Source organism: Anopheles maculipalpis, chromosome 2RL (genome assembly GCF_943734695.1).
Source record: "Anopheles maculipalpis chromosome 2RL, idAnoMacuDA_375_x, whole genome shotgun sequence".
NCBI classification, from domain to species: Eukaryota; Metazoa; Arthropoda; class Insecta; order Diptera; family Culicidae; genus Anopheles; species Anopheles maculipalpis.
In genome coordinates, this window is record NC_064871.1 from 64,211,553 (window position 1) to 64,237,609 (window position 26,057).

At 39.7% G+C, this 26,057-nt stretch overlaps 2 protein-coding genes across 2 annotated transcripts in view; one reads left to right on the forward strand and one right to left on the reverse strand.

Annotated features, from left to right (window-relative positions):
* Positions 1-26,057, forward strand: part of LOC126568754 (pleckstrin homology domain-containing family G member 5) — an 80,979-nt gene that overhangs the window by 48,001 nt on the left and 6,921 nt on the right. Inside the window, exons 2-8 of the mRNA XM_050225357.1 lie at positions 16,500-16,589; positions 18,997-19,470; positions 20,737-20,828; positions 22,852-22,943; positions 23,045-23,328; positions 23,415-23,577; positions 23,719-23,813. Coding sequence (XP_050081314.1) covers positions 16,500-16,589; positions 18,997-19,470; positions 20,737-20,828; positions 22,852-22,943; positions 23,045-23,328; positions 23,415-23,577; positions 23,719-23,813 — 1,290 coding nt within the window. The remainder of the gene's footprint in view (positions 1-16,499; positions 16,590-18,996; positions 19,471-20,736; positions 20,829-22,851; positions 22,944-23,044; positions 23,329-23,414; positions 23,578-23,718; positions 23,814-26,057) is intronic.
* The window catches only part of LOC126556358 (protein snakeskin), a 227,264-nt gene that overhangs the window by 42,122 nt on the left and 159,085 nt on the right, over positions 1-26,057 (reverse strand). The window lies entirely within an intron of this gene.

Consider the following 26,057-nt stretch of genomic DNA (forward strand, 5'->3'; position numbering starts at 1 on the left):
AAAACTAATCAATATCTGTCAAGAGCAGGAGGTTCGGACGTTTCTCTCTAATTATTCAGACGCGTATGCAGCTTTAAAAACGCCAAAGTTCGAAGTACAGAAGGACTTTGGCAAGATGCAGATAACACTCAGTCAGTCGCTTATAATCTCCTTACTCACCGATCCAAAGGTACCATGGCTCAGTTTGATTCATTTTAGCACGTTCTACACGAGCATAATGTGTTCCGTAATCAAATTTAAAAATGCCTGAGATTTAATCCCCCATCATGATGGTTCGGTATCGCTCGAAAAACGGGGTTGAGTTATTCATATTTTGTAAATCTTATCCTCGAAACTCACCGTTCTTCTTTCTCGCACAGAAGCTACACGTTGTCGATCTTAAATTCGTAACTCTTGGCACCAAAATATGGATTAAGCTCGCTATGCTTATCTCACGGTATGCATGGAAAGAAACAAGCAAAAAGATCAGCCATATGAACTTTTCGTGTGTGCTGTAAGGGGGGGGGGGGGGGGGGGGTTGAGAAAGCGGGGGGAAAGAAAGAGAGAGAGAGAATGAGTTGATAAAAATGATCGAACATTTGATGGGACATAAAAATCACCGCATAAAAGCTCGCCGCTCGTCTTGCAGTCGCGGTAAAAGCTGTTTCTCCGGGACGCGTGCAGTGATGGTTCCACGCGACATCCAAATACACCCACTGTCACTCAAGATGAGCAAGAGAGTTTTTCTTTTCTTGCGGCAAAAGAGGATAAAAGTCGTGTGTGTGTGTGTGTATGTCTGTGACTTTTTGAAGTGAATGACTTTTGCAAACTGAAATCAACTAAAGCGTCAGCAATGAAGCGAACGAAGCAATTATGAACATAAGAGAATAAGATAAAGATCTTAAAAATCAATTTTCTGTCCCATTTGGTTTACACATATGGCTTTTTCATTCAGCGTAATGATTTGCTTTACACTGATGATGGCAAAATGATGATCGATACATAAATGTACTTTACGAATCGTAAGAGATGGAAACACATATGAAGTATTGCACGAACTGGAATTACATTCCGAGATGAGTTGTAATGCCGAAAAGAAGGAAAATCGGCGAACCATCACCAAATAAAAAAAATGTTTAGTAAGGTTATCTTCGGAAGGGTATTGGTAGTAGAATACAATCATAAAATGTGTTTCCTTTCCTTCCAAAAGCATATCGAAAGTTTAAGTTTTGACCACTTGACTGGAAAAGCTGGAAAATCCCCTTAAGCTACCCGATGAATCAACGGAACAAAACATACACGAACTGGTTTACCTTGACACCTTCATACTCGGTAACTATTCGTTGCTCGTCGCCCTACACTCCAGCTGTTGCAAGATTGAATCTCTTATCCTTGCAAGAACTTATATTCGATCAAGTTCTTATAGACAAACCAAAAACAATCAGTGAAGGTACCTGGTGAGGCGAAGAACGGAGAAACAATTTCAAAACTAGCTCATCGGTTAGTCATTGCGATGTGTTTGACTTTCACGAAGCGGTGCACACGGGAAGCTCGACCGTCAGTTACTTGTTTCTAATGAGTTTTACCTGCTATCAACCACCGGGATATAGCAATGATTAAAGTTTGAGGAAGTTTTACGATTTCTGCCGAGAAATCTTCCAACAGCGAGAGGCGCTTGTTTGCTGGAAGATTTTTTGTAATAGGAATCGATTTAATTTAGTTTTGATTTGATTTCAGTTTCAATATCAAGCCTTTATTTATCAAAGTATAAGAAGTTGTTTTTTTGTAAATTACTATTTCAACATTTAATTTTTTATTTTGATACCAAAGCAGGGAGTGTTTTAGGCCAGATAAATGTCATAAATTCTATTTAATTCAGCAACTATGTGACATTCATTTAGAATCTAGTAACACCAAACTTAACACCAAATCTAGGAGTTAATATTCGCAAAACTATCGTCAAAATTAAATTTTGTGTAGGTGATTCGTATGGTCTGGTCCTGTTCCTGTAAAATGTTTATTATTGTAAGATAAAATATAGTAGCTTTCTCCTGGACCTGGTATCGTTTTCACGGATCATAAGTTCTTCTATTTACGGCATAAACACCCAATCCTATTAAGGTGTAAAGTAAAATCACACTGTACTATCAAAACCTTGCCCATTACACTCAAGGCATTTGGTACAGCATAAATAATGATTTTGATTTTATTGCTACCTTGTTCATTGCCATGAAAACTTTTACCGCTTATTACTTCTCATGTGCTTTACTTCTCGGTATCTCCAGGCACCAGGCGGCAATCGGCGTTTGATCGAGTACCGAAATTACCAAAGTTTTTTTTTCCCCCCACAACTTTGCAGCTTATTTCGAAACCACTAGACCCATCATTACCTTGGTGTCGGCCCTCGCGTTCAGGATATAATTACCCGTGTTCGATTTTCAACCAAAAGTTTCACCCTTGGACACGGTTCAGTTTTATTTTTTTCTTCTATGCCTTTCTCTGTAGATCATAAGGGCTCTGTTTAAGAAGGTAATTTCTTGCAATTTTAAATCACACAGTCATCAGGATACTGTAATTGTATGGCCACAAAGTCGAAGTTTACAAGATTATTGTGGAAGAAGAAAATGGATAATGCCAACATCAAACGATTAAGCAGCGCTGGAAGTTTGTGTTTGTCACACGAATAGCAGGTTCACTTACAGTACAGCAAACGGATTAATGGACGTTTTACCTACGGCGATCAAGAATTTAAGTTAAACAGCATGTTTTGTGAAATTCAAATCATGATTGGATTTCTTCATATAAAATACAACTTTGATGTTGTTTAACGAAAACTTAATTTAACTTAGCTTAAGCGAAAACTTAGCTTAAGCTTATTTTATTTGTTATTATTTCGTAATGACGGCCAGGCCGTATTCCTTAAAATCTAATTTTATATCTAGCTTAACAATTCATTAAACTTATATCCTTTTTTGAGGGTAGACATTTCCTTCTCCCTCAATTCAAGTGCACCTTATACCGGGTGAGCTCGGCTGTGGATGTTGTTGCTGCCAGGTATGGTTCCAAAGTTGTCCCCTCTATGTCTGCTAAGGGGTTGGCGCCTCTTTGGAGCAACGTGCCGTTGAGACTAACAATTGGCTCCTAAGTAAACCCCCTTTGTTGTAGATTAGGATAGTTGCCAGCATTTGGATGTTATACCTGGCGGGCCCACCATCGGTAGAACGCACGAGTCCGAAAGCCACTACAACTTTGTGTAGCTACAACAACATCCAACTCATGCATTCCGCCAACAGTAAAGCCGCCAGTCACAACTACACGTCGTGCAAACTTAATTCAATTGCAATTGCAATTGCAAAACGCATGGAGCCGACAGCCACAATAACCTTGTAAGGTTACTGCAGAATCGAACACAGACATCCCGCCAACAACAAGGCCGCCAGTTACGATCTCAGATCTCCTAAAGCAACTTTTATCGATTCTGGGGCCGAAATAGCGACCGGCGCATGTCGACTCCACCGTTGCGAACATGCAACTACAATCCACTAATAAGACGATAGTGCGTATAATCTACGGAAAGGGAGAGGGGAAGGGATCAAAGGACGATTCCCATTTGGCGCAGTCGAAAAAAATCCACGCATATTCGTAGTCCTTCTGTCCCAGGATATCGCGCATCGGAACCGCCGGGGATCTTCCAGATGCCCGAACGGCTGCTGAGAGTCCGGGTCTAGCCACGTCGAACTCCAATCGAGGAGGAATCGACCTTTCAAAAATTCTGCCATCGGAAGCACCTCGTTTGGCAAAGGACTTTTTGGCCAAGGATTTTTCATTGCCGGGGATCCCGCAATGAGCAGGCAGCCATATAAGCGATATTTTGAATGCTTTATTGAACAAAGAGCTTAGAATATCCAGTATTTTCTGTATAAAGTAATCAAAGCTCTTTAATGCCTCGACGGATTTCAGTGCTTCGGCAGCGCTGAGGCTATCAGTAAATATAAAATACTGGTCCGTAGGACTCGCGCTTATAATGAGCAGAGCGTAAAAAATAGCAGCCAGCTCAGCTACCTATATAAGCTGTCTACGCTTGTGGAAACCTTCGGTGCATGTGTTAAATACACTGAAGCCCGTGCCCGCCTCCGAAGAGGATCCGTCTGTGTAGCACTGTTGAGGATTTGGATAAAGCTTATTTTATTATAAAACAAAAAACATAAAACATGCTTCAGTATCTATGTGCTGTAAAATGTTTTATTAATTATCTATTTATTAAGTGTTATTTCCACGATTATTTGACCTAGATGTTGTTGCTAGTAACATAATTCATTTCAAAACTGAAATGAACCTTTTAATAACGAACCAAACGAGCGGTACAGTGAGAGTATCCGGTTACATTTTTCTACTCCTTTTTGCAGTCCCAGCCTGAAAGAGTTTTCATTCCCGGCATACCAAACAACAGCATTGAATCCTTGATGTCCGACTGTCAACAACGTGGACATCCGAGGAAAAATTATCCCTAAGGTCATTTATGGCAATTATGCCTTGCCAAAGAACTACGCAATGGATCCTGGTGGGGATGGATGGATGATCCACTTGTCTCTGCTTCCAGTGCATCAAATTAATTTCTTCATTTCAGTGGCTCACAATTTAACGACGCCACATGCATCCTCAAGAGGGAATCGGGGCGAAACCAGGGCAAAGAGTGAATGTGCTTTAATTAAACTCTGCTTGACCCTTATGAGTTATTGCTTTATTGAGCTTTTGCTTTTGTCTTTTATTTTGACACGTTCTAGGCTGCTGATATCGTTGAAATGTCATGGATAAAATTACAGTTAATCTTGGGCTTAACTTATCTTGCACTCCGAATAAAGCCATTAAATCACTAGTATGAGAAATGAAAAATATCAAAAGAATTTAGCCTAATATTATTATTTGAACAAGTGAACAAGCAAGGAACTGAATTTCTTGCCACAAGGGATGTAAAATTTACGCTTTAGTCGAGATTTAACCAAAACCTAAACCAACTCTAGTTAAGAGAGGGCAGAAGAGACATGCTAATTACTAACCAGGACATACTAGGTGCGGTCCGGTGGTGAAGGCGACATCAATCATCATACGGCAGGCCCGAGATCCAAATCCCATCTGGAATGTTCCCCCGTAGTGAAAACTGACTGTCCTAATCGGTGACTATAAAGGCGTTAAGCCAAGGACAAGAAGAAGATATAATACTTCATATCGTACACAATATACGAAAATGACTTTTGTGTAAACATATTTTACAAAATATTTTCTTTTTTTGACAAAATGTGGCTATCAAGTTTTTTTTGTTTTTTGTTTTAACCACAAAAATCTCCCAAGCAATTGCTTTTTCAAAAGCTTCAATATAAGGGTTTATTACACATTTTCATCTCCAACAATTTTTCTGAAACAAATAACATATGTCTATAAACCGCAGCGGAATGAGAAAGCTTGTAAACTAATGAACAAACACTTCCTTTTGAAACATTGCATTTGATTTTCGGAAATTGGCCATCACTCACAGGAGATGGTTGATGAAGATGAATCAATATTTAAACCACTTTGAAGGACGGCTGAGGATATCGATTTTTTCGTTTGCACAATTCCTTTCCTTTAAAGTGCTTTATCGTCTTCTCCCGCGTCATATTCCGACAACGTTAGTAAAGTTTAGCTTAGGTTATAGCTATTTTCATGGTAACAGAATTCAAGAGCAATCATTTACAAATTTCCTTACAATCAATACGGTTGCCAAGTGTTTTAGATACAAAGGTGCCAGTTTGTTACATGGCCTATCGACTTATACCACCAAGAAAGATCTCCCGTCCGCATAAATGTTCACCCAGTTCTTTTGGTGCATAAAAAGTCACGAAAGCGCGGAGACTAAACCCACCAGGGGTGGCAATGGTAATGCTAAAGAAGAAGAATAATTTCTGTACATTGTCGAAAGGTTACCCGTTATACCGTTTAATGCGACACGGTCACATTAAACGATGGAAATCACTCCTGTAGGTAAAGGTCCACAAAACAAACCAGTTGTGAATTCGTTTTAGGCAAATACGTTGGACCAACAACCGCAAATTAGTTTTGTTTGTATACGCACTCAGCCGATTTGCTCGTTCTGTCGTCGCTCGGGCATGGCAAAAATCAAGGAAACCTAAAGGCGACGTAGTTAATCCTTGATGTCAAGTGGGAATAATAGCTGTAAATTCTCGTACGAATATCTTCATCCGGCTGTAGCGTCTCGTTACTCGTTTTGGTGCTTCGTAAGCAAACGTCGATCGAGTTCATAGCCGTAGCTGTTCGTAACCGGTGCACGATACCGAATGGAATGACAATTTTCATCCGAGAGAACCTGACACCGGTGCCAGCGTCTTCCCCAGGAAGATGAGAAAATGGAGACCTCCTCGAGAAGTGGGACTAATTTATTGTCAACTAAGGTGCGGCAAGGTTTAAGCTCTTCCGAAGCGCTTGATTTTCTCCGGGCTCCAAGGAACGTTTACCATCAACGTTAGGATACTCATTCACCAGAAGTGCTAACTTATCACCCTGATTACAGGCTCCCAATTAAGTCGGTTTGATTAAAACTAAACAAGCTGGAGCACGGGCGGACAAATCGAAAACAGCTCCGGAAAGTGGTGCTCAACAAATTATCGCTGATTTCTGTAAAACTGTGACACAATTAACACCACGACATAAAGAATCTTGTCCCAGAGCGGTGGTATGAACAGAGGCAGGAACATTACACTTTTCCTATTTATTCGGTCTTAGCAGACGTACATTTTTGGTATGTTTCTAATATAACAGTTTCGTATAACAGAAAAGATATTATTTAAACATATTTATTGGTAAAAAAGATAGCGTTTCTTTAGTATTGTTCTTTTGAAAGCAATAAAATTATGACTACAGCATACAAATAGTTTGAGTTAAACTTCAATTGTATGTTAGAAGATTCTTAAAATAGGAAATTAGTTTGCACATTATTAATGGCTGATTACAAATAAAGTCATTTTTCATACTTACAACTCTTTCTAATCCTTCACGTTCAATTGATTCTTTATGAACACAGATTCTTCTTCGCGGCTTAACAACCTTTGAGGTCGATGGGGGGGGGGGGGGGGGGGGGGATCCGGATAGGATTTGAACCCTGGTCCTGTCGTGTAAAGAGCGGCTCAACCTACACCACCGGTCCCAATCTACATAGATTACAGAATGATAAAACAGATTACTTTTGATAGAGTTTGTAACTGCTTAAGGTACCTGAAAGTCGTTTGAGCCGAAACCGTACCTACTCGTGGTAAGAAAATTTCCAAAAGCACACGTTGGGCAGCGAGTTTTCATTGTTGAAGCTATGCTACACCTTCTAAATGGATGTTCTGACACTTGCATTCAATTTTCACTACGATAAATCCACTAACCTATGTGGATACTTCAGTGTTCTTCGTCTGCTTTAGCTGTATTTCAAGAGCCTTCAGGACACTGTTGGGTTGTTGAAATCTATTTTCTGTTAGACATTTTCGTCGTGCTCCGGATCAGAGAAACTGTCGTATAACTTCTTCTTTTTGTTGGCTTAAACACCTGCAGGATCATGCGAATCTGCTAATGGGCTACTAGATTTATTTATTCCATGTAGCCGAATCGTCAATCTTTGCTGCTGGGAAAGGGTCCGGATGGGATTCGACATCCGGACCACCGTTAAACTACGTTGTATTAGTTTGTACGTATGTTAAGTTGAGTGGATAGCTATGACACAGTGTCAGCGAATGAAAAATCGTTAAATTCTATCTATTTTTAAATACATATTCAAATATTCTCGTGAAGAGTGGCTAAAAATGGTTACAATGTTTTCAAATAGCGCTATGTCTTTTTGTCTCACGAGCATTGAAAATAGAAAAAAAAACACTTTTTATCCATTTTCTCCCTTAAGAAACCTTCGCCAGATTGCACAATAGCGCCATGATGCATACAAACTTTGCTGAACCCTGCTGAACTCAAACAGCTTCGTTTGATTGTACAATATTTATGGCACAGAAGAAAACAAAAACAAAACAAAAAAAAACTCACAAAACAAGCAATAAAAATGCTTTTCCATTCTCCATCGGACAAATCAACAGATACATTATGTATGACGCTTATAAATGTTTTATTACCAGCCTTCCATCGTTTGCGGGTTTTCTTTCAAGGAAAGCCTTCCAAAGGCTTCAAACATCGAACGATTTGTTGCCCGTAGCTGTAATCCTTGCGCAATTGCATCTATGCATTTATGTACCCTCGTTTCAAGCCCGGTCTGGGCAAGACTCACTTTACTAACGAGCAGCACAGCGCAAAAAAATAAACCGATTCCATAACAAGCACTGGTTCCGGTTGCTGCCGCTCGCAACATCCGACTTCTGCATCCATCCATTACCGTCTGCTTTCAGTACTTCATTTACAAAACAAATAATAGGATTCTTCGAGGCTGGGCACATTTATAGGCTTGTGTGTAGGTCGAGAGCGAGCAGCTTCTTATCAACGTGATGGTAGTTTTCTCTGGAATAGTTCCTATAGTTCGTGGGTGCTTCCTCAATCTAGCGTCTTCGATGGGCGTTTAAACAGAAAACCAACGATCTCATTTCTCGATGCCTCACGGTTGCGATCATATTTGGCAATCAATCATCATTTTCTCCATACAGGAGACCGTGAATCCATCCATAAAACCGTCCCCATAATCAATACCAATAAATTCGTTTGCGATATTTATTATTTATCCTGATGCTGAACAGTAACGGCATATCAATGTTCTAATCAATGTTTATGAGACTTGTTCGTACGTCAAAGATAACATAGACAATATCGGAGGAGAAGTGGAAGAAAATAATACAATTTAACCTAATTTCGAATTACACTTACGTTTTGCTAGAGCAACTTCATAGAAAGTGTTCTGCTTCTAATTACAGATCCATTAAGCTGTTTTTCTTGCATTAAAGCATCCCGTTTGATTGACAAACTAGGACCCATATCACTGTTTTTAATCTCTAACCAATATGAAAACCAAATGCTAGCAAGACATTATAAGCTCTGTCGATTGTGTGCAGAATTATAATTGATATGATAATGAATTTTTCAAACAAACTCTCTAAGTCTCAGTGAGAATGAATTGGAATAAACAGTTGAAAACTGTACGGCGCGAAAGCAAATTTTCAGCTTGTAGTTTCGCAGAGATTCTACCAATCCGAATCATCACCGTGAAATTATCTCACAATTCATTGGGGAGTTAAATTATTTCGTAATCAACAAACATTCAATTTTGAAACGTTACATTTTTATGGCACATTGTATGCCAAGAAGAAGGTTGTGCATATATATATTTTTCGTGTGTTTTTTTTATTTTTGTTTCTGCGAACATTGTGCCCATCTCGTCTAATTAAAATTAAATTGCTCCATGAAGTTTGAATTAAATTCGCATTCTTCGTAGACTTGCTGTGGCAGTCGAAATTGGTTTCCTGCTATTAAGTTTATTGATCAAAATGGTAGAGAGAGAGAGAGAGAGAAAGAGAGGGGGTGGGGGAGAGTTGGTTCGTGGCAAATGTCGAGATAGAAATAATAAAATTAATAACATAATTCAAATTCAATCTCTAACCAGATTGGGTTCGTGATTCCAATATATTTGATATAACTATCGAATATAATTTGTAAAGTTAAATTGATAGTATCGGGCGATTTCTCGCCCGATACTATCAATTTCTATAAATAACGAAAAGAAGAAGAAACATTAAAGTCAGTTTAGGAAACTTTACCTAAACAACATTACCTTTACAACTCATCGTACAGTATAAATGAAATGTTTTATAAGTTAATAGTACGGCAAAACATTACATGGCAAAACCAACTTTTCTACATGTTGCTTAATGCGTTCTGTGTATAATTTATAAAACACAATTCTTCACAGCTGGAAAGTGAAACGCTAGCCTCGGCACGATTACAGCGGAATGAAAACGTTTCGCACTGCGAGCCACCGGAAGCGTGTGTGCTTTTATCGAAGCGGATACAGCTAGACCCAAAATACGCAACATACCATAGATGTCCGGGTTGTCAGGTGCCAACCGATCCAGACCGGAGTGAAATGGCAACATCGCTCTACTGGATGCTGCGCGATAATCCGAAACGTTCGACACGGTGGTCAAATGTGCTGAAATAATACACCTGCACACTCCCTTCCAAGCTTCCCTGGGGCGGGAGTCTGTCACATTATCCACGGGACGGTGTTTAGTAGCGAAGAGTGGCAATATCAAAGCAATCCGCACCAACACCTTACCACCTATGATGGATGACAACGTTCAAAGTCGCAACGAAAGTATCAAACAACGAACGCTGGTGCGTAGCATCGAGCAGATATCGCCTGTTTGCGATGCCTATCCGGTACCACCGGAGCGTAATATGCATTCAACCAGTCAGCCACATCCGTCCCTTCCATTACCGCCTCCACCATTGCCGCCACCACCACCACCACCGCCCCCTGCGTCAACTTCGTCACCTAATGTACCATCATCGCTGTCGATGCTGCTTTCTCCAACCCAAGCTCTGCCGGACGAGGATGCCCCGATGACGGTGAAAAACGACACTGCGTTTGTAAATGTAGCGAACCCGCTCAGCAATAATGCTGCCACAGCGTTTAGTTTAATATTACCGCAAAATTTAAGCCGAAGCTTCGACCAGACGGCCGCTCAGTCACCGCCAAAGTATCAGATTTATCATCAGTTTAGCCGCATATCTAGCACAACGCAACAGTTTATACAACGTCAACAACAGCAGCAACAGCAGCAGCAGCAGCAGCAGCATCATCAACAACAACAAACGCAGCAGTTGCAGCGGCAGCAATCTCCACAAACACAGCCAGCCTCACCAGTCACCAACTATCAGGCACCATTATTTCGCAAAGCAAGTTATGGTTCATCGCACTACTCACACTACACAAACGTTGATCCATTATCGTCCAACGCGGGAACGGTAGTGGCACGTCCAACAAACACCACTCATCAGCAACATCAGTCAACCGCGCTTAACTCCAAACCTGTGGACCAACGAAGCAATAATCCTTTTATACTCAACTTTAACAACATTTCGGGATGTTGCTTAAAAAATTCACCAACATCTTCCGGTTCTCCGTCAGCCACATCGCCAACTGACCGACCGACTGGTGCTGCACCCATCTGTAGTAGCAACTCATCAACCGCCATAACATCATTTGTGAGTTCCGGTGCAAAACGGACTCGATCATTGATGCTCAAATCAACTTCGCCGTTGCAGCAAACGACACAAAGCTCACCGTCACGGGCACTGGCTTCACCGCAGGGACCACCGGTGCCACCGCGACTATCACAGATACAGTCCGGCGGTACCGTTACTCCGGCAAACATAGGCACCTCGGCTAGCAATCATCCGTCCATCGATCCAACATCACTGACGACACACTGTAACGCACCATCGCCGGCAGCAGTAACATCTTCGATCATTACCGGAACGTGTTACGTTACACCACCCACACCAGCACCGCTAAGTGCGAGTGATAAAAATGCGGAGCTACCTTCCATGACTTTCGGTAGCGTGATACCTGCTGGGATGCCTCTGGTAAAGCCGGAAGCTTCTTCTTGTTGCAATAAAACACCAACAGACGGGAATGGAAATGGATTGCAGAACAACGAACGAACGGCGGAGAACGTGGTTAGTAGTGTGCGTAAAAAGCGGGACGATTTTCTCAAGACGACCATGAAAATATGTTTGGTTGTATCGCCTCCATCAAAGTTACAGGTAAGAGTTGGTAGGATGCTAGTGTGTATATTTCATATTTTACTCATTTTATTTTAAGGACACGTGATTTTTTTTTAATTTTCAATACTATTGTAAGTTTATTTTAAAAATCATATGTATGTAGTTTATTGTAATAATTTATTTATATATTTATTTCTTGTAATTTTATATCGTCATTATGAAAATGAATGAAATGAAAAAAAATATTTCAAGTAAAACAGAAAGGCAACCGAGTGTGCCCGGGATAAGGCAAAGAATAAGGAGGAAATGCCTTACCAATAAGATCATATAATTTATTCAACACAAGCGGTGTTGACAATACGGCACTGGACTGTCATAATCAATTGTAAATAAATAAAATAAAAAATAAAACACAAAGACATTGCACCGGTAATCAAATTTATAAAAACAGTCAACACATGCGGTGTTAACGATACGACGCATGCTGTCATACGTAAAATAAATAAATACATAAAGTAAATATTTATTTTAGGTAAAACGGCTTGCGCTATATTATCAACAAGACATGTGTTGACAGTGTTTTATAAACTAGGTTAACGGGACATTTTCTCCTTATTTATTTCGTCTTATCCCGGGAATGCTCGGTTTTTATTATTACAATTGAATTAATTAATAATTTACTCAGTCTGACCATTTGTTTGCATATAAAACTATCATACCTGTATTGAAGTTGATGCTGACATTCTGACACGGTCAGATCATTTGGTGTAACAGGATAGTCAACCTAGACAACCTTGGCAGGTATAAGTCTCCAAGAACATTGTAATTTCTAGACAATTCTCATAATGGAAAGTAAAATATGTAGTACAGTTTATATCGTATTTTTGTTCATTGAATTAAGTCATGAATTTAGTAGCATACAATAGACGACTGATTCTAATAAGAAATATCAACAGGAGTATCGTCATTTAAAGAAAATTTATTGTCTTACTTATAAACTACCATGCGGCTCCATTATGCAGTCCAAAACGTTTATTAAGTCCTCAAATGTGTCGAGTGAATTATTTTTTATTTATTTAAATTTAGATTTGGTATGGGTTTTGCCGAACAGAAATCCTCTATCACAAAACATTAGAGCACTACTGACTTACTACTTACTTCTAACTACTTGTTTGAAGTAAAATGGATCATTCCATTTTACTTCAAACAAGTAATTTTTCTCTCTTCCTGTGAAATTATCCTATTCATTCATACAAAATACATGCATAAATAAAAACAAAAAACCCTTTTTTTAATTTACATCACCTCAAACGGATATTGAAACCTAGATAAGTGTGATCATACTTACAAAACACCATGCGCCTCCATGATTGCAGTTTTCGAACTTTTGGTATTGTGGTATTGTATTTGTATGGATTTGTGGCTACCTTGGTGACCTTGTGGGTTTGTAAAACGTGCACTTTCCGTGAACGTTCCAAAGCGTCTTGTAATTTCAAATATTACTCTAAGAAAACTCCAATCATGTGTAGCTAGAAAGCGTTTTATTGGTAAAGAAAGGTAAAGCAAATTGTTATTTGGTGGACAACACAAAGTAAATACGTAGAAGGGAGATTTACCCGTTTTACCCGGACAATTTCAACAGCTACCTGCGCACCATGACAAATACGAGGATCCAAACCCTAGATCAACGTACGCGCATACTGTCAAACATCCCTCCTCTAAACAAGGCCTCACAATGGGTCTTAAGTTACCTGTTCTAACAGCTTCAAATGGTTGATGATATGCATTCCCACAGCCTCTCAAGCTGCGGTCAAGTACGCAATTAACTTAAGAAAGCAGCAAAGTACCATGCGCCATGCCTATTTCAACTTGTTTCACAACCTTTCTTGCTAGGCTATGCCATTATTTCAGAAATTAATGGAATTGTTGCAAGTTGTTGAAATAAATAATTTTAAGGCACTACAATAGCTTCGTTATCCTCCTCGAAGTTGTTCAAATGATTTGTATGAGGCTGTTCTCTAGCCAGCACCACCATTGTACCGGCGCTCGGTTCTTGATTCCTGCTTTACTATTTATTTGTCGATCATTCTTAAAAAAATTAATCTAAAGCTAATAAAACAAAACAGTAACATCAATTTCTAGCTGACTTTCTGCCATTTAAACAAAGCAATAAATTATGTATGATACTAACATGATGCCAATTGGTCTTAAAGTAAAAACGAAATTTAAAATACTCTTGCCTGCATCGTAGTGTACATCGAGCTGTGAAATATGATTATTCACCCATTGATCCACAAATGTTAGCAATCGATTAAACGCACTATTATCAATAGCGCACCATAATCGTTTAATAGCATCACGTTATTAATCATGTTTTTTGGGTGAAAAAACAGCTGCTTTGACGACACACAATTTCCAGTACACAGTACACCGTAAGCTAAATTATCCATCCCGTCCATGGAACACATCTGGCAGTGCGTCGTCAAATCAATTCTTGCAATTGGTGGTGCTTTATGCGCTTGCTTCGTACATCGTTTGGCTGTCACGAGTCTAACGAGCAATTCGCCGCTCCTTATTGAACGGTAACGAAAATCGTTCCGGAATTGTATTTACTCATCGCTTGCCGGGATGGCTTTTCTTACTCGCGATGTCTTCGTTTCGGTTCGGTTCTAGACAACCCGCGGTGCAAGGTTGTCATTTTTCAATTTGAATTTATTTCTGGAAAACATTCTCCCGCCAACGACCCGACCCACCGCGGGTTGCCTACTTTTTCTTCGCCTTCGCATTATTCCACTACGCATCGTTTACCTTTCATTTGACTTGACGCGCGGCTCGAGACCTCCGACCAAACTCGCCTTTCATCCCCATGCCCATTTTCCCTTTTTCTGGTGGAACGCCTCCTGCCGAATACATACTCCTGAAGGACTTCTCCGGTATGTCCCCGGTTTTTTAGACATTCTTCTCGGCTCCACTAGCTTCCGTGCGCTACATTGCTGTGTGCACGATTAACAGAAGGCGAAGCATTTTACCGTTGAAAATCACAATGAATTTCATTAATAACACATTTTCGTCGTCAAACGGCGCTCGGCTGCCATAAATTGTTGCAGCACCCTAAGGGCAGGCAAACGGATCCTTCGTTACGTTTCTTTGTCTGCTCCACGACGCTCCCAGGTTTCGCATTCCAGCGGTGATGTTGGGCTGTTGACTTCCCGTACAGGCAGCATAAATATTTCGTAAAAAGCATAGGACAGCTACATCGTTTTGGCATCTGTTTCCTCCGATATCGAGCAGACTTTGCCTAAATTATGTTTTTTTTTCTTCTCTCGACATTTTTATCGGTAACGTGCTGCTAACAGCATAAAATGCGAATTACGCATATCGATTATGTTCGCTTTACCAATTTTTGAATGTATAGTTGCAAGTAAAAACAGTTCATTTAATTTCTAATGCTGATTCATACCGCATCTCTGATAACAGCGCTGTAGAATTTTTCGTGATGAACAAATATACCTTAATGCTTGTCTTCTATCTTGCAAAAAGCGTCATCAATCTTCTAACTGCTTCAAGATCCTAGTTATTTATATCTCTTACTAACGTATTTCTTACTTATTTTCCAAAACGTTCATACTCTTCTTTTGACAGGTTATCTTCTTCATTTTCTCTATTTGTATTTTCTCCATCTTAATCAACCAGAAATGTTTTTTTTACAACGATATTTATTTTTCCCTTTTCTTATGGCCATTACTGTTGGCTGTTACTGAAAAAAAAGTGCTTATTTGACCTTTCCGCCTCGCAAACGAAACATTTATTTTTTCCGCTTTCACTTTTTTTTTCTCGATCACATGTTCAAACTGCGCGAGATAAAAGAAACTTTCCATTTTACATTCCTGACAGATGATTAGGATAAAGTCGACGTTTCTTTCGCGTTTTGTTTAATGTGATAAGATTTCTCATTTAGCGTTGTTTTGTAGGCCCAATTAGCATCCGTCTTTGGATGTTTGTGTGGTCCGTAACATTTTCTTCTTTTCCTCCTTGAGACTTCGTGCCGTTCGAAGCCTTCAGCTCCAAAAAAAAAGCTGAGAAACAAAATGCTGAAACAATAATTACCATAACTTTTTTTTGGAAAAGTAATCCTGGTTATCTTTCTCCACGTGGCACGAGAGAACATTCCCGCTTAATGTTGTCTTGCGGATTGGAAAGATGATTTTGGACACAATATTTCAAACAGCTATTTCCGCAACGATACGAATCGGGTCTGACATTAATGAATACGGTTGTTGCGAAAATTTTCACTCCACACCCATTTCTGATAATTCCCAAAGTTGCCATCCACCCCAAATACCATCCATTGGTATTTAATCTGTTTCTATTTAATGAACGAACGAGGCAAAGGTTACGGTTTCTAATTTCTGAAGCGGGGATTTTTGCCACGATATGTTTTTCTTTTGAAGATTAGCATGCTACGCCAACCAGATGGTGAACAGTAAATCCATGCAAAGCACCTCCTCCAACCAGCCGGTGCAAGGTGAAATGGGGATGGTGAAAATATGCGCAAAAGCAGGCGACCCGTGATTGATGACTTCGGGAAATATTTGTAAAGTGCGTTGGAATGATCTACATTATCTCTAATGTTTCTTGTTTGTTTTCTCTCTTTTTTCCATCCTTCCATTTATTCTGCTGCTGCTGCTCCATCCACCTGTCATTCTAATGTCATACCACACCCTCTGCGCTGAACACCGGCTGAACACCGGTCGTACGGACAACAGATGAAATCTTTGAGCCTTACCCACCTGGATGAGATCGAGCGTCAAGCCACGACACCGACGATTATCACAAACGATTCACATATAAGAAAGGTAATTATCAGTGGAGTTTACTGTAGATTCGTGTTTTGTTTTCTGTACAAGTGTGGGTTGCATGGATGATGCATGTAGTTGTGTTGCTTTGCTTCAGAAATTTTTACGCTACCCATTATTCCTAGTGTTGGTTATTTTGAGCTTGCTAAATATAGATAACAATTTCAAAAATGAAGTAACTCAGTAGCCGAATTAACTGTAAATAAGTGCACACAAGTAGAATATAGAATTGGCAAAGTTTTGGCCAACCAATCATACCGAAGTACGTGTTGTTATTTTAAGCATGAGTCACGTTTGAAGCAATTCTATTTTCATCACGTACTCGCTTGTTGTGTAAATACATAAATTTACTTCAATTATGAACACCACGCTCGGGTATTGTTACATTTTGTTATGCCTTGAAACTGTGTCCTGTGTGCTAGTGATATCATTTCATGTTAATCTTTTCTTAACCGCATATGTTCCATCAAGTTGGCACTGTCTGGTGCTTCGAAGACCATATAGACCATAAGCATCTTTAAAATCTTGCTGGCTGGTTTGGTATCATCCTTGTGACGTGACAGCCTAGTGTCCGTCAGTGAGATCCTCAAATGCTCTTTCCCACAAGCACTTCAAGAGATATTCTACTTTTTCTTTATCATAAAGTGCACCAAGCTCATAAAATGTAAGCATGCGTGACGACGTTATCATAGATGAGTTGCAGTAAATTAGATTCTGAACGATCCCCTTCATTCCTGGATGAATTTTAGCAGATAGATACCCCATCTGTTTTAACGAGTTATAATCAAAGTTTCACTATAACAGTTTTAAAAAATTAGCTTTTTCTACCAACGATAATACGATCGATATAATAAAACGATAAATCTATTGCTGAATATACCTTCGCCATACATTAGCTCACTAAAGTTAAAAACTTGAAAGAGCTTTCTCTTTCAAGTTCATGTTTCAAGCGTTTGGAGTGAAAGAATTTCACTCCAAAATTCTTTACTACATCATCTCGTACCGTACCAAACCACGAACCAATGATCTGACCTCGTTCCCTTTGCCTTCGCTTCCCGCAAAGAGGTCCTTTTCATTGCATAGTGATGAGTTATTTTTAAACACTCTTCAACCTTGATGGAATTGGCCTTCAACGGCATACGTCACCACGCAACGCGACATACAACAGCGCACTAAGGTTGGCGTTGGGCTGGCATTGTAGTATTTTTCATGCTGCTCCACATAGCTGAGACCTTATTCTTCGGTCACCATTTTACACACTGGCTTACCGCTGTAGAAAGCGGAAGGCGTAGGCCAATACTTCGTGTAATCAGGCATTAATCAGTAATGATGTTCAAGGACTTTTTTCAGTTGGAAAGCACACGTCCACAGTTGGTTCCGCCCAAACGAAGGACCAAAGCGGAGTTCAACGAGTGGCGTGACTGAAAATCATATAAGTTAAAAGGGAAAGCAACGTATCGTATCGGATAAGTGTTAAGGCGCAGAGTCGTAACAGCCAAGTGGTTGCGACGCACAAAGCGAGGAATGTTTAAGACTCCGAGCAAAGGCTTAGTTATTGACCATAGCTATCTGATTAACGTTGCATAATGCAATAATAATTGTTTACGTAGAATTATTATTATTCACTTTACTTTACAGGAAATGCTCTCGAGGTTTGTTAGGCAAATTGGCGATTTGTAAGCACTTTTAGCTAACTGAAGTTATTATTATTTCATACTTGAAATATTGTTGCACGAGATTTTATGTGCATTTTTACGTGAATTCGTGTATATTTATGGAAAGTAAATATTCCAAAGCTTTAGAACCGAGAAAAGACCATTTCATACTAACTTTGTTTCAAATCGAATTAACTATTGATCCACCACCAATTCGTGTTTTAGATGAATTAAATTTTAATTGACACAACGCGAACAAAATTAATTATTTTTACTCTTTGTGCTTAAATATTAATTCGCATTCATGTATGTTATAATAGTAACTTGTAGTATAAAATGTGTTTTTTTTTTTATGACAAGAGTAGTTCTTCTAGTCGAGTAGATTTATGTTTAAGGTTTGTGATCAATTTACTAAATGGATACGTCATACATTTTCCTCTCTCTTTCTCTCTCTTTCTCTGTCTCTTTTTCTACATTACGTTTATTCTCTCGTATTCTGTTTGGCTTCTGCATTTTTTGCTTGATTGTATGTAAACTAAAACATTTTTTTTCATGTACGTATCCTTTTTCTCTCATTGTGTTCCCACTGTTTGATGTTTATGTTTACTCATTGAGTCACTCTTCGCTGGTTTGCCGCTTGATAACATTTATATCATTAATTGCTTCTCACTCGGCACTTGATACAATTGGGTGGCCTCATTGGTCGATGCTGTCGACACATTCAAACCACAACTGCACTTGCTGATGCACAGAGTGATAATTCCGACACGTCCAATACATCGATTGCATCCGCAAGCGGCTCTGCCGGGTATGGCGGTAACACCGTGTCTGGTGGATCGTCCACCCATGCCGTGTCGCCTAAGGATGTCTGTCTGACGGTTACCTCGGGCAGTGCGCTGATCGACATCAGCAACAGTGACGGCGGATGCATCAATCCAGCCTACGACAACGGGGACGGGGGCCATCGTCACCAACAGACGAATGACGGCATCTGCATCACTGATGTGGACGCCCGAATCAGCCCAAACCAGGAGAGCACAGACAAGGGCCACGAATGTCAAGGGCCTGGAACGTGCTGTATGCTCTCGTCACCGTCCTGCGCTAAGGCTACCCAAAACTATTCGAGTAAGCTAAGCGGAACCAGTTCGACGTCATCTTCTCTGAAAAAGAAATCCTCCTCTTTCCTGCACCGGGAACGCAAGAAGCCGGTTCTCACGCGCAGCCAAGTGAGTACGAGTTGTGTTTCTTTGCAGAGAGCGCCAAGATGTCTCCCAGTCTTCGTATTCACCCAAAATCTCATTCGGTCACTATTTAGGTGATTTAATTAGGTCATTTATTTGTGACTATTACGATGATGTTAAGTAATTCCCCAAGATATTTTTCCACCACTTTTGGCCACTTTTGGCCACTTTTGGCCATATTTTATTTTGGGTGTGCGATAAAATGTCTAAAAATTAGTATGTTACACTTTTTTATACATTTCGTAAGCAATTATTTTGTTATATGTTAAGTTATTACTTGCGTGAAGTTTTCAAAAATTAAACTAAATTTGGTAATTACAGTCTATAACAACTTTTCCAAAATTTTCTATGTGGATTTAAGCTTCTTCGTAAGAAAACTATCTTTAACCATCAAATTGCAACTGTTGCATGATCTTTCTTCCATCTTTTCGAGTGCAAGAATAGTAGTTTCTCGTACTTTTTGCTAGGATTGGTTGCGTTGTGAAATAAATAAAAAACTCAATAAACAAACTAAACGAGACACCTTTTTACTAAAGCTAATGTAATGTAACTAACCAAAGAAACTACGAACTGATATTTATGTTGCTTCGTAATTTATGACTGATTTCTTATGGTAAATTGTTTGGGTTTTTTTTTAACTTTGGTCCAATATGAAAAAGTTTATCTGGAAGTATTCCTTTACTCAAACTTGTTGTCAATAAACAAAACCAATATAAAATATAATTTAAAATTGCATAATTTATAAAAAAATATATAAAATATTATAACTTTGTTACAATACCTTTTGTTTTCCCTTACCAAGTTTTTGATAAAAAATAATTTTCCTCATTCTTGTGATATTGGCAAATGTAATAATTATTTACCGATTATTGCGTCACTCCAGGACAATGCAATGAACATACACGGTGTGTTTTTTAATTCAAAATTCACATAACTTTTTGAAATTCATCCAACAAATCCATCTAAATATGCTTATCATAATTTTAAGAAAGCAAAGATTATAGCCACACATAGCAAAAAGTTTGTTTATGTTTAAATTTTGAAATTTTCATTAAAACAACCATGGTGTCTATAATTTTAAAGTACACCGAAATAACAATTACTGATTAATGCTTGCATTTTTTGTTGTTTTTTCTCTTAAACACGGGTCGAAATGAAAAATGTGCGGTGCTGTGGTATTGTAAAATATGATCAAATGGCCAATCAAATCCACAACTGACAACGCTTTGCCTCATCGAACCACTGGCACAGGTTTCCAGCTCCGAATACTTCTCTGTCTGCTTCGAGGGCGATCACAATGATCCAGGCGTTCTAATTCCGGCCACCAAAGGAGTACGACTTGCGTAAGTATACGATTTTTTTTGCTCTATGTGATTGCCCCATTTTCAACGAAGCATATTATAGGGTTTTTTTAAATTTAAATTTGAAGTACAAGGCCCGCAAATAAATAACGGTCGTTCAGAAATCCTTGGGGCCACTATGAACCGTGGCGCGATTTTTACGTTTACAAACGTTATAAATCAAGTTCGGGAATGACATAATCAAACTTTGTAAACAAATTAGTGATTATTTTGCGCGGGTAAAAGTTTTTAGTTCTTGATTGCCTGATTTTGAGCCGGATAAGCGCCATATGCGGAAAGTGTTGCTGTTTTTGTTTCGAGCGAAGCCGAAGCGCATCGAGAGCTTTCGAGTGTTTACGGCTATGCTGCTCTAAGCGAAACAAGGGGTTGGGATTGGTTGTGGGTGGAGGATGCTCAACATGAAGGAAGGCCCAAAACGTTCGCCGACGAATAATTGACGGCTTTACTGGAGGAATATCACTGTCAAACGTAAGAAGAGCTTGCAGCCGTGCTTGGTGTAACTCATCTGGCCATATCATCACGAAGGGCAAATGGACACGAGTTGAAGCCGAGGAACATTGAACGCAGACTCAGACATGTGTGAATTGCTGGTCCAGCGGCATAACAGAAAGGGGTTCCTGCACAGAATCGTGACGGGAGACGAGAAGTGGATTTTGTTCAGCAATCCTAAGCGAAAAAAATCATGGGGATCCCTCGGTCATATCCCACCTTCATCAGCTCGACCGAACATCGTATTTGGTGGGACCTGCTCGGCGTCATCTACTATGAACTTCTGTAACCGGGAGCTACCGAAAACAATTGATGAGTTTAAGCCGAGCACTGCGTGAAAAACTGCCAGAACTCTCATCACGTCACGACAAAGTTATTCTGCTGCATGACAATGCTCGGCCACATGTTGCGCAACCTGTGAAAAACTACCTTAATACACTCAAATGGGATGTTTTAACGCACCCGCCGTATTCACCGGATCTGGCACCATCGGATTTCCATATGTTCCGATCCATGGCACATGGATTGGCTGACCCTCCTCAGGTCTCCTCCTATGAACAGATCCAGAATTGGTTAGATACCTGGATTCCGTCGAAAAACGTATCTTTCCGAAAAGGAATCTGCGATTTACCCGAAAGGTGGAAGAAAGTAATAAATAATAATGGCCAATATTTTGCTTGACCTAATTCCTACAAATAAAAATAAAACGAGTAAAAATAAACTTATGAAGAAACGGCCGTTAACGTTCTACATGTGCAGAACAAAAATTACATTTTTCTGTAATTTTCATCCACCACAGTATACAGATTGAGTATAAAAACAGTTTTCAAAATCCCAGCTAGATGGTTCATAAATTTATACATGGTTAAAAACTCGTACACACTTGCTTCCCTTATCCAGTCCCCGGCGAGTCGTTCGTTCGTTTCACTTGAAACTGGTAACGCTTCCACGCCACAGCAGCACATAAGCTTACCAACTAACACAGAGTGTGGCGCAAATTAAATGAGAACATTGAGTACCGCATAAAACGCAAATGGTACCACACCGACCGACGTTCCTGGTAAGGAAAGCAAACAATATGCTACCGTCTCGCAGGATGACATTCTTGAAGGAATAAACAAGAATGTACCTTTACGAATAAGTCGACTGGAATGTCTGGAACAGATTAAAAGCTAAGCATTCGCTCGTTCGTATTTTTTCATTTTATTTCACTCTTGAAGTGATTTTTTTGTGCAAAGATTTAATAACCATGAGGCATAATTAAAAAATTTCGTTATTTGTTGACCATAAAAAGGAGACGAAGGAGACTGATTGTCTATTTGATGAAAAAGGATTAATTTTAACAGCCCAACTGATCGCTTTAAGAGAAATCGGTCTACTCTATGCTGAAACTGTGCTTCAAACAATAAGTAAAGTGTATTCACATTTAAAACACAATACCAACGTTCCGACTAATCATAGTTTTTTTCTAATATAATACACAAGTAGATATCAAATAAATTATTATTATTTCCAGTGAATGTTTACGTGCCTCACTCACACGCCGCAGCTTGAGTTTCTCACAAATTTATGTTACCGACAATGGCTTCAACAATCCGCACGAAACAGGTAATATAGTACATCCCATCACACGCACCCACAGATAGTTTTATATCTATAATAATATAATCATCTATAATAATGACCTTCAATGTTTTCAATGACCTCAGGCGTACGGTATACGGAACCGCTGGACGCTAACATGGACATCTCCGCACTGGCGGGTCGTACGCTAATCGTATCGGAGCGCGACGGAACGTCGAATCGGCGCACCGGCGGGCACCTTACCCTGCAGAAGGCGGCCTCCGTAGGCAACCAGCCGTCGATCGTGTCGTCCACCAACAAACTGTTTACCTCCACCTCCACGGACGACAACTATGACCAAAGCCCCAAAGCATCGTCAGCTTCTAGCAAGCAATCGAAGCAAAAATGGACAATACCATTTGGATCGAAGGTATGCCACCATCTTCTGCATCTAAGACAATGGCAGTGGAGGAACAATATTTCATTAGTGCGGCGGTTGTAATTTTCCACATGCAGGGACCACAAAAATCGAAGCTTTGCGAGCTGCTGGATAGCTACAACAAAGAAATTCCCAAATCGACGTCTTCCTCCAGCAATTTCAATAACCCCGAGTATGTAGACGCTTTAGTTGGCCTTAGGAACTTACCTCAATGTTGGACGGAGATCGTAAACTCTGGCGGTAAGTTGAAAAAAACAGGGCTCTAATCTCGATGCTGATCAGTCATGAAATGATTCTGGAAAACAATTGCGAAATGTCATATAATTCTTATCCTTCGATCTATTGTTTTTTTTTCTGCTTCCTTCGAATTCTTCCGCAAAGGGATGAGCGAAGCGGAAACGAAAATTCAATCCGCTATCTGGGAACTGGTGACGACCGAAGTATACTACATTCTCGCTCTACAAACGGTAACAGATGTAAGTATGCGGAACCATTTAAACAGCAAAACTCAGAATGGCCGAGGCTTAGGGATGGGTCAGCTGAGGACCCATCCTTTCGAAATTTATTTGTACGGTCCAGTACATCATGGTGAAATTTTGGGTACATCCGAATGAGATAAGATTCTTTACGCCATCCAATAAGAAAATCTGACAAGGATCAACGGTCGCGGATGTAGCTTTGAACTCCCAAAACGGTGTTCGTTTCGGCTGTAGGAAAACTTTTACTCACCGCCTGCATCAGTGGCCGGTGCGTGTAGAATTTGTGAGAAAATGAATTGTTTTAACTTTTATTGCCCCATATTTCTGCTGGTAGCAGGTGCTGCGGTTGGTAGTCTTATTCTGCAGCGAAAAGGGACATACGGGTACGGTGGGTAGCAGTATGTATTGCATAATTTAAACAAGGGACCAATACTGGAAGCAATACTGTCCACCATTTATTTATATTTCCGTCCGTTACTTCAGTTGTCCGTTTGGTCACGGTTAAGAAGTGTGGTAAGCAAGTACAAGTACAGTTCCACAAAATGTGTAAATAAAATTGCTTTCAATCCTAGCATCCATTTTTTTTTGCTGTACGACATTGGATTACTAATCGTAATTGGAGAAAATTAATCGTTTAAGTTTGAGATCATAAATGTCACATAAAAATTTGTCATTTGGAAATTTGGATTTTAACCCGCCATTTTCTGGTTTAAGAAGGAACTGCTTGTTAATCTACCTAGATGTGGACCAGAGAATTGATGTATAGAGATATACAAATCTTCTATAGATGCTGTGAATCTTCATAGCGATAGCACGAGGGCCCAACACATTTTTTCGAATTTATTGATGCAATTTGCTTTGTTAGACTGATCGAAGTGGTTTTCGCGTCCGATGTTATGTTTAGTGAATTTTGTTTTATTTTTCGTCATTGCAAAATTGTACCATAATTCATACAAAATTGGGTCATCTTTCATGACTCACATTCTGGCACAAGTACAACGAAATTTCGGCAAAAGGATTTTCACCTTTCGTATCCCTTTTTTCCTATTGCAATTGACCTGAACGATTTAGTGAATTTTGCGTGTACAGATTCCCCTTTCACATAGAAGTGAAATATCGTCCATATCAACGTGCTCATCAACCGTACCGAATGTCAATAGGCAAAGCGATAACGGTCGACAATGTAATGAAATAAATTTGACACAATCCCGTGCGGGTAAGCACGGAAACCCTCGTTAGCTGTAAAAAGGCTTGAAGCGTGTGAACAACCTGCTAACAAGCCGGCAATGTATCTCAATCCGCTTCCGCATAAAAAAAAGAAACTTTCAAACACCCTGTCGGTCGGATTGTTTTGATTTGGTTGGGTATTAGGCTTAGGAAGCTGACACAAAAAAAACCCCCATGACGCTGAATAAATCTATGTTCCACCTTTAATCTTTTCGTCGAACAAAAAGAGCACAGTTGAACAAAGTGTTCGCTCGAAGAATGATTTGACTTTTTTGCGTAACGTAGGTTCTAGGAAATCTTCCCCATGCCCAAGTTGGAGAGCACTTTTCCCATGGAACGTATATTGATTCTAATCGATACGTTTAGCACATGCTGCCAGGCATTGATTTATTGCCTCATTAAAGAGTAGTTCGGCGCGGGAATATCACTCCGCTGACAAGGGAAGAGAAATCGAGCAAAAATGAGTAATGAAAAAAGGATATAATAAAAAAATATATATATATGTATAGAAAGCAACGGTACACCTTGATTTCCAGCTGGAGAAAACAACCGTACGCATCATTCAGCTGCTCTGTATTCAGGTTCAACGGTATGGTGCGTTTGCTGATTGCTTCTCATCGCGCCGAACGAATGGTGCAAACACAAACAGGCTACATGTTGCACGTTAGAATGTGTGAATAATTTATAGACAAGGAGCTTCCAATGCTTCAAACTGCTACCGAACCGGGCAATGCAATCCAATCTGTATCCTTTTCGATCGATACATCAAAATGTGAATGCCTCGGGCAAACGTACCGTATCGTAGCTTTTTTTTTGCTTTTCATCTGTTTTACCGCAAATCAACAGTCTGTAAAATGTGCATGTGTAATAGATTCGATTTTTTAGTCAAACATTAACACGCAATATCCAATCGAACGTTACGGGTTTCAGCGTGTAGAACATAAAACATCGAAACACCGAGGTCGTAAACTGTACTGCAATCAACAGATTTTATTGCTTAGTCGATGGTGTTGT